Source organism: Seriola dumerili, unplaced genomic scaffold, assembly GCF_002260705.1.
Source record: "Seriola dumerili isolate Sdu_G_001 unplaced genomic scaffold, Sdu_1.0 BDQW01001124.1, whole genome shotgun sequence".
Classification (NCBI taxonomy): Eukaryota; Metazoa; Chordata; class Actinopteri; order Carangiformes; family Carangidae; genus Seriola; species Seriola dumerili.
In genome coordinates, this window is record NW_019175379.1 from 4,756,338 (window position 1) to 4,765,897 (window position 9,560).

At 40.5% G+C, this 9,560-nt stretch overlaps 1 protein-coding gene across 1 annotated transcript in view; it reads right to left on the reverse strand.

Moving 5' to 3' along the window:
• The window catches only part of LOC111237819 (dipeptidyl aminopeptidase-like protein 6), a 147,975-nt gene extending 140,954 nt beyond the window's left edge, over nucleotides 1–7,021 (reverse strand). The window contains exon 1 of the mRNA XM_022767073.1: nucleotides 6,851–7,021. Coding sequence (XP_022622794.1) covers nucleotides 6,851–7,021 — 171 coding nt within the window. The remainder of the gene's footprint in view (nucleotides 1–6,850) is intronic.
• Between the last annotated feature and the right edge of the window lie 2,539 nt (nucleotides 7,022–9,560).

Here is a 9,560-nt window from a genome sequence, read left to right on the forward strand (position 1 = left end):
ATTAGCTAGATGAGGAAACTGAGCTGGGGGTCAAAGGGGGCTCGTCACAGAGGATTTACAAATTGACAGTAATCAAGTGAAGGCTGGATGCTGTTATTGTTGACTGGAGACGAGAGGAAACAATTACATTTGCCGTTTTCTGATTGGACAAGTCTGTGTGTCCGTTATTCCCTCAGCCCTTTCACACACACACACTCACTCATTTTACACACACACACACACACACAGACAGAGGTCTCCAGATGCCACCCTGAATCGAGCGTGTAGACAGATGACTCTATACTTCAAGTGCCATTATTCACTCACTATTTACTAATCAACACAGAATGAGGAAACCTGGCAAATGCTCCATCTGTAATCAGGCAGATTTAAACAAGCAGCAGTTAATTATTCTACACTAATTAAGACTAGTTCACTGGGAGTAGAAGGCAGACAGTTGCGACGCATGTATTCACCTGGCTGTTGCTTGGCCTCTCTTCATTCAATAACCCCTTTGAGGAACACTGCCGTCCGCCTCATGTAGCACAGCTACAGGCACTGAAGTCCACGAACAGAGAACTGAAGTTTGTGAAAACGCTATTTAGCACAACAATGTCTGAGTGTAGCTGTAACTTAACAAATACCTGCTAACTGAATTGATCAGATGAAGATAAAATGCGTCAGGATCTGGCTGGCCAAAAGTCTACAGCCATGCTAGCAGCTCTGTGAGGCTAGATTCACTACGGTATGGCGGTTCTTTTAGCTAAGTGCTAATGTTAGCATACTAGTGTGCTCACAGTGACAATGCTAACATGCCAATGTTGAGCAGGTATAATGTTTACCAGCTTAGCTTGCAAGAATGCTAACGTTTTCTTATTAGCACTAAAAACAAAGTGAGTACATACTAAATTAGTCAGTAGTGCTGTTGTCAGTAGTATATCATGGCATTAAACAACTACACAAAAAACATGCATCACATGCTGTGTGTTTACTCACACAGCAGACTAGCTTCTTACACTGTTACAATACGTTTACAGCCAATAGCGCACAATAACCAAGGCAAACGGAAGCGATTGGATCAGACAGAAAATAATAAATCAGCCTGTGTTGCAGGGTGCTTAAAGTTAATGAAAAAATAAATGTGCTGTTGGAAAAGGAAGAAAAAATAAATACAGCATGTTGTTGTTGACTTGTTAAACCAAATCAAGTGAAAGAGAATATTACTTACTCTACACATGAGTTTACAGACACAGCTGACACTAAATTGCAGTTTTAGTTCATCTACAACGTTTGAGTTGATCAGAATAATAGGCATTCAAATTAGCATTAAAAGTGCCGGTTGTGGAAATTGAAGCAGACAAATTAGGTCAAATTAAATGTACGAACACTAACTCCAGCACTGCACACATACTGCTGAGTGCAGTGTTAGAAAAAGGACAATAATCTCTCAACGCCAGTAAAAGCGTCTCTGTTTTTGTGTTAGTGATAGCGCTGTGAGAATAGAAGCATCACTACGCTATCTCTTGAGTACAATAAATATATAAAGAAATAAGAAAAAAAAAATTAGATTATAAGCGGAGGACAGTATAATATAAGGAACTGTGAATTTTATCTGCCCTGTGAGGGAAACAAAATTATTCCCATGACTTATCCAGAGCCCTATTATACCCGAAAATAACCTCTATATCTGCTGACACAATGAAAGCGGAGTATAGAAGCATATTGTACTATATACTGTATATTTCCTGTTCTCTTCACTGTTCATTATTATTTGTGTTGTCATAAAACCTGAATCTGATATCGGGCAGCTTATTAAAAGGGCATTTCAGGGCTTGGTTGTCTCATAATCCATACCCAGAAAAATATCCTCTTTTTGTCCCTGCATGCATTTGTGTGTGTGTGTGTTTGTGTGTGTGTGTGTGTGTGTGTGTGTGTGTTTGACAGAGAGATAAACATGTAAAAAAGGAGAAACATTGTGTGTGCATTAATGTGCTGCTGTGGATTTATCCTCTTTTTTTCCCCTCCTCATCCTTCTAAATGCAAAGTGCAGGCGCAAAGCCATTAGACCGCAGAATAAGTGAGATGAGTTGGGAAAGTGTAAAAAAAAGAAAAAAAGAAAAAAAGAAGAAGAACTGTGGGAATATGCAGCTCAAACCACACAAACACACACTCACCTCTGTGTGTGTTAAAGGGTTTGAATCTTAGCCAGATATCTCCTGAGTCTCATTACGATTGTGCTGATCCTACTAGACAGAGACAGATAAAACAGAGATGTTTACTGTTGTAATGGCGTCTGTGGAGAAAAACAGAATCACACCGCAGGGACGAAGCTTTGATGGTGAAAGTAAGCATCCATTTCTGCTTTTTGAGTCTGTCTATTCGCTGGTTGAAAAGCCATTGGAGAGGATATCTAATTAATGAGGCTGAAATGTGAGATTGGATGTACTTCTCCCTTTAAAATGAAGCTGCTGGCGAGAGCAGAGGCTCAAGTGGGACCCAAAAGGCTTTACGTAATATCCCTATCTAGATAGAGCTGGACTGGACCAAAGGAGGGTGAAAGGCTAAACAATGTTGGACATTAAACTCCTCAAATTTCCATTGAACTGTGAAAGTCAGTAGATAAGACGCCCGTGAAACTTAATTCAACAACCAGAAATGAAACACAGTACTCAGACTGGATGCAGATAACATAGGATTGCAGAGTGAAAAAAAAAAAAAACATGTTTGATTAGATTGTAATGAGTTGTTCCACCAGCCGGGAATCATCATCAGTGAGGATTTCAGACTAAGATCACTATCAAATGTATTGACAGAGAAGGATTTAGCCCGCAATGGAGAATAAGTCAAGCTAACGCCAAACAAAAGCGATAATGAGTTGTTTTAAATGCATTGTCTATTTGAGGGGGGCTAATTCCTCTATCTGGAGTCCTCATATGCAGAACAAACATTGATCAGTAACCTATAATATGATTGAAAGTTTAAACTAAGCAATCTGAGGTGGTAATATTTGTCAGTGCCTCCATTGGTGCTAATTTGTTGCTACAGCATCATACATCTCCTCCCTCCTTCAGAGGGAAATATTCTACTTTCTACTCCACTACATTTATCCGACAGCTACTACTTACTTTTCAAATTAAGATCTTAATATCACACTAAAGCAAAGATTAGAGGAAGGTCCAAAAGCATGAACACAGATTTGTGTAGCAGAGCCTTCTTCTTTTTTTACACTTCAGATTTGTTGTGACCCACAGGAGGGGACCAGACCCGAACTACCTGACTGTACGCACTGTAAAGTAGTTAAAAGTATCTCCGCCTCAACCAGCAACAACAGTAAAATTCTGCTAACACATTGACGCATCAGTGTCGACAGTGTAATAATGTCATAATAATATATCACTCACCGGGACTGCAGAGCCAGTACTTTTACTTTTGATGGTTTGTAGAAATTCTGCTGATAATACAGCTGTACTTTTACTTAATGGTCCCATATTGTATAAAGTAATATTTCCATGTGTTTTTTGATTATAACGCAAGTCTAGGTTCTATATTAATACTGTGAAAGTATCAAAGCACTCAGTCCACAGAGGAATGCATACAGACTGTATTCAGAAACTGAGCCTTGAACGAGCCGTCAGGACTTCCGCAACTTTGTGATGTCACAACAATGAAGTCACAACCACCACCATCCAACCTTGCAGGATTGGGTTTCTCTGAGTGTCTGAGAGAAGATGTAAAACTACATTGAGATGATGGTTTTTGGTATTTAAAACCACAAACATACTGGATCTTGTTATGGATATAAAAACTTATATAAAAACACCAGAAAAGTTTAAAATGTGGGACCTTTAAGTCAGATTTTCAATGCTGGGCTTGGATACTTTTTCCACCATTTACCACTCTTGGCATGGGAAACTATAGGTTGTATGCTAATGGAGTCACCTAGCCACTCAGTCGATACCTGGCACAGCCAAGGTGTCCATCAATATCCATGTGTCCTTCAGCAGGACAGTAAACCTTAACATGCTCTCTCACTTTATGGGGTCCTGGATTCAAATTTAAGCTAGCATAAATTACAAATGTGATTATAATCTTGGAAGGAAAACCACACAGCAGAGCAAAAAGGCAGCAAGTGCTGAGGGCAGGGAGATAGAGGGGAAAGTGTTAGAAAGAAAAAGAGGGTGTTGAGACCGTGGGGCTAACAATTAAGGTGTTAAAGTGACGCTTTTATTGAGGTAGACTTACAAGGGGTCCAATGTGTGTAATGAACCCAGCATCCCAAGCACTACCAGCAAGCATTAATCTAGTAGTGGGACAATATCATGCAGTAAATTAAGGCTTTTGCTGCTAAATGAATGAACCTGATGGCACTGTTAGAAAATGATATGGCATAAAGCCTTTCTAATGTTGCCTTTTGATGCTAAAAATAGTCACAGTGTGACAGAGAAGTGCTGTGTCAGGAAGGATAAAAGGGTGGATAAACTTTTGAAGTGGCAGAACAGGGCTGTGCGTTGGCCCTGTAGGAAGGCTGAGTCAGTGGATGAGCTCTTCATCCCAGTGGGCTCCAGTTCTCATCCACACAGTGTGATGTAAATGTCACCTCCACCAGACTCAGTCATTAAAGCCACACAGCTGGATATATGCCAAAGCTTGGATTGACATTAAAAAAAAGAGGGCTGGTAAGGGCTAGGATAAGACTGCGATATAGATGCAATGTATATTGTGTAAATTAAACAGGTAGAGAATGATAAAAACCAAGAAAAAACTAAAAACTACACCAATGAAACAACTGAACAGGGTTTTTATTATCACATCTTTGCCCTGTGGTAATCACTGCATGGGTCTACACTCAAAACTCAAATATCTGACAAAGCTCTTCTATGCAGTATCCCCTGTGATGCTCTCAGGTTGATGAATAGGGACTATACATCACTGTTTTTATTGATTTCAGATCATGTTGGAGTTCTCTGCACCAATAAACAGCACCATGGGTCAATAAATCAACCTCATGTTGTATTCATGTACACCTCAACCAGTATTTTACCTCCTGCACCTCATTATTGTACGGTACAGGAGTGAGCAACTCAAGCTAGCAGAGAAGCTGAGATGCAGATATTTAAGTAGAGAGCAATTTAAACATGTAAGCACATAAATACATATACGCATAATGTTAAATATGGAAGATACTGATGGAAAGGAATACAGTAGATGGAAAAGAATACAGTAGAACCACGAGATTTTGAGTGAGTATATATTGACATTTTAATGAACTAAGGTTCCATCTTCAAAGTTATCCTCTACCTTGGTTCTGACATTCTACCTGCAAAGCACCAATCAGAATTTGAAATGACTAGAGGACCATCCAAATTCCAGCTCTTTACTGCATCAACGTACTGCTTTGTGACTGAGATCACAGGGGCTTAGATCACAAAATAAAGCTCAAGCTTTAATTTTGCAACCTAAAATCGTTATTTTATCGAAAACAACAATACACTTTTACTAATGGCAACTAAGAGTAAAGTTTCAATCATCTGATGCTAACTCTACCATATAATCCCATTATTAATAAAAAATATCATATATGGATTTTTTGTGTTAAAGCAAAATAAAGTTTAAATGTCAACATTTTTCAACATTTGTTTTTTAGTTCTCAGTAGATGGCTGATAATAGATGGTTCTCTCTACACCAAATCTTGAAAATCACACTTTAAAATGGAGATAGACTTATCATAATGTACATTTCAAATACATTTTAGATCAAAGAGATCAAAGATCAAAACCATTCAGTTTGAACATAGAACCTTATAATTCCAAGGTCATGGACAGGGAATAAATATAACGCATGCCAGCAAATGAGGGCGATTCAGAGAAGCAAACATATTCATAAGAAGGCCAGTGGATTACTTTATATAACTGGAGTGAACAGACAAACAAATGCAGCTAAATAACAAGGTTGTGGACCTGGTTTACTGTTTCAGCACCATGGACAGTGACAACAGTGAGTAAAGTCAGTCAGTGCTTCAGCACCGAGGACAACGACACTAGCGAGTCAATCAGTGCTTCAGTGCAACAGCGAGTAAAGTCAGACAGAGCTTGAGCACCATGGACAGCGACAAAAGCGAGTAAAATCAGGCAGTGCCTCAGCACCATGGACAGCGCCGCGACTCTGCACGTCCGACCTGAACATTTGGCAACGTTTCAGGCACGAGCGGCCGCTCTGAACGGCCAGACAGGGATTATAATACCGCCATTATAAAAGAGGCAAGGTGACCCCGTTGAAATGTATGAAAATCCCTCCAGAAATAAATCATCTGGGGTAAACAAATGCAGTCTCTGAGTCATACTTCTGCAGTTCCAAAGCACAACATCTGGTTTAAACATGCAAGATGTGACAGTGAATGCAGCAGAACCTCGTGGAAAGGGTCAGCGAGTGATTTTTGTCATGATTTACATGAGTTCCACTCGCATTAAGAATCTCATTTCAAGGTTGGTTTCAACAGCATCTTGACATGTGTAAAGGTAGCACACGATCAACATCTAACAACAGCACGTAGTGTCAAACACACTGACGTGTCATTTGTGAGATTTATTAAGTGACCAGACAGCGCCGCTGAGCGCGTATTGCTCTACAAGAGACGTTACTGACGCGTCATTTATTGACAGATAAGCCAGCCAATTGAGGCAATGACGCACAAGTTTGACAACTTTCCCTTTAAAAAGGGGCAGTTGTAATTAACAGTATAAATAAGGGACAATAAGTAGACTCATTCTTTTCTTGGCCCTAGATCAAGATATCTTGTCATTTCAAAGTCGATTACTATGTATAAAGAGCGTATTGGTCTGATCGAACAAAAGGTGATGTTAAGTTTCTTACATCCTCGTCCTCGCAGTGCCGACGGTACTGATGCTGAGGCCGGGCTCGCTGGTTCTCCGCCGCCCTCTCCCCCTCCACACCTTGCCCGAGGAGATGGCTCGCCTCTGGAGGGTTAGGGAAGGATTTGTTTGTGTTGATCTTGCCGGTGAATCTCTGATACAGTGACGCCATTTCGACTATTTGTCAAAAAAAGAGGGAAAGAATAACTTGGAGAGTCTGTGTTCTCAATCAATAAATGCAACAACAACAAAAAAAGTCCAAGTTAGAGAAGGTCAATGAATAATGGCTGAGGTAATTCGATTAGAAGATGCTCTGGTTCAGTTTGAAAAAAAAAAAATCAGTCCAAGCTGTGTTCAGGATTCACATCACGTACTTTCAGGCTCACTGGTCGGGTCTCACCGATGCTGCAGCGACGCAGTTTCCACACTTTCCCCCAAGTTGATGCGAAATTGATACAAAAGCAAACGAGTGCGGGTTACAGGAGACTGAACGAAGCACTCATGATCCGGACCCGAAAAACGGAGGGACGAGCCTCAGCGATATCCTGTCTCCCTCTTTTCCCTCCCTCGTGGCAGAGAAGAAAGTGACCGCTGATAACCGCTGAGGGACTGGTAGGTCTGTGCCTTACACAGACCCGCTGATGTACCAAACAGCCGCGAACGACCCAGCGCAACATTAACAGATCAGATATCAGAAGATTTGCGGTCGAAACTTATCATGACTTAGCAGATAGAGTGAGCCCAAGTACCTCTATTTAGTTTTTTTTATCTTTGCCTCCATTTGGCTCTGGAGGTGTCGTGCGGAGAGCAAGAGTGCCCCCATGTGGAGGGAAACGCAGACAAAAAAAAAAAAGTTGACAGGCCTGGCACATTTTCAAGGAGACAGATTTTGCTAGACCATAAAATAAGAAAATTAATCCGTCTGACATCACTCAGGGAGATTTTACACACACGTTTTTTTTTCCAGGTTTCATGTGAGGAGTGACAAGTTGTACTCATTTGTTTCCCATTTAAATGCAATTGCTTGTTTCCTTCCACTAATTCCACAAATACAACAACTTACAGGTGAGACTTGTCAGTCACATGCAGCTTGGTTTAGATAAGTGAACTTATATGCAATTAAATGAAGCTGCAAATACAGTGTTGCTTCATACATAAAACCTTTTTACAGCTGAAGCTATACTGTACAGTGCACAGCATGTGAGTATGGCTGCAACTAACAATCATCACTAATCATTCCCAATTAATCTGGTGATTGCTTTCTTGATTAATCAACTCGTTTTGTTTAAAAACTGGGGGAAAAATAGTGAAAAATATTCTTTACAATTCCCCAGAGCCCAAAGAGACGTCTTGAAATTTACCCATTTTTATCAATCGATCACCTTATCAATCTGTATAGTTTTATTATTTCTACATGTGGAAATGAGTCATGAAAAAGTGCAGTTAAATTGCTTAAAACCATTGTATGAATGTTTAAAGCAAGGAGCTGAGTCCAGATACCAACCTGATACTACATCATCTGTCTTTATTTGCACTCCCAGAACAGGAAGAGTCATTTCATACAGATCCAGAATCTGTAATTCGATTTGCTCTTGATTGGCCTCACAGGATACAGAACGCCGCCCTCTGTGGCCCCAACGAGCTGAGCATGCTGGGAATTTTCGCCTCACAGAGACAGAAATGCAGAATAACTCATCCACTCATCACAGCCCACGTAACAGGCAAGTTGCAAGAACAGGCACAAGTTGGAGAAACTTAAAGCCTCATGAAATGCAAACATCCTCCCTACTATACTTTCACGGCTCCACCTGCAGCAAAACAGATTTACTTTCCAATTAAGACAACTTTCTAAAAGACGTCTGCAGGGTGTGTTTTTAATCTAAACAGATTAGAAACACACCTTGCACTTCTTGACTTGATTACTCAGCTGCAAACCCACATACACAGATAGTACACTCTCCTGCTCTGCTGTGGCTTTGCAAAAAAATATTTTACCATTGATTTCCAAGAAATGTTTCATAAGAGGAAAAAAAAAAATGCTTCCATGTGTTTCTGCACATCAAATCCATCTCAGACTCTGGCACAGGACCCAGAAATGCAATTCAATTTTCAGGCACTGTAGTGATGTGATTAGGAAGGGGAAAAAAAAAAAAAGGCCGGGTAGCAAGATTTGTCAAACTGCAGGAAATCCGGAGGGTACTGATGCAGTACATTTCAAGGTGGACTGAATATGTGGAACATCTTCAAACTGGTTATTAATAATGGAGAAAACGAGCGGGAAGACACTTCCTGGACCTGCAGTGAGGTCTGCCTTTACACCTTATTAGATCACCCCACCATATCGACTACATAGGAAGCATTAAATCTGATTATTTCTAGGGCCTGTGAGGAGTTAAATGCAGCAGGCTGTGGTGGATCAGATCAGATCCTGCAACTGGGCAGCAGAGGGCAGAGCTGTCCCCAGCCACAGTCTCCTCTTTGTGGGGAAGGATTGTCTGATATCAGCTGGTCGGGACATCACAAACTTCCAGGTAGACAAAAGAAGCAAAAGAAGACAGTATTTTATCTGATCACAAAACAGAACAAAGAGGATTTAGAGAAGCTCCAGGTTCTTTTCATTCAATTAAGGACAATTCTCATTGAATCATGTTATCATGCATGAATGCAGCTTTCCCCTGTGGGCGCTTCCTAGAAACCAGTGACATGGAATT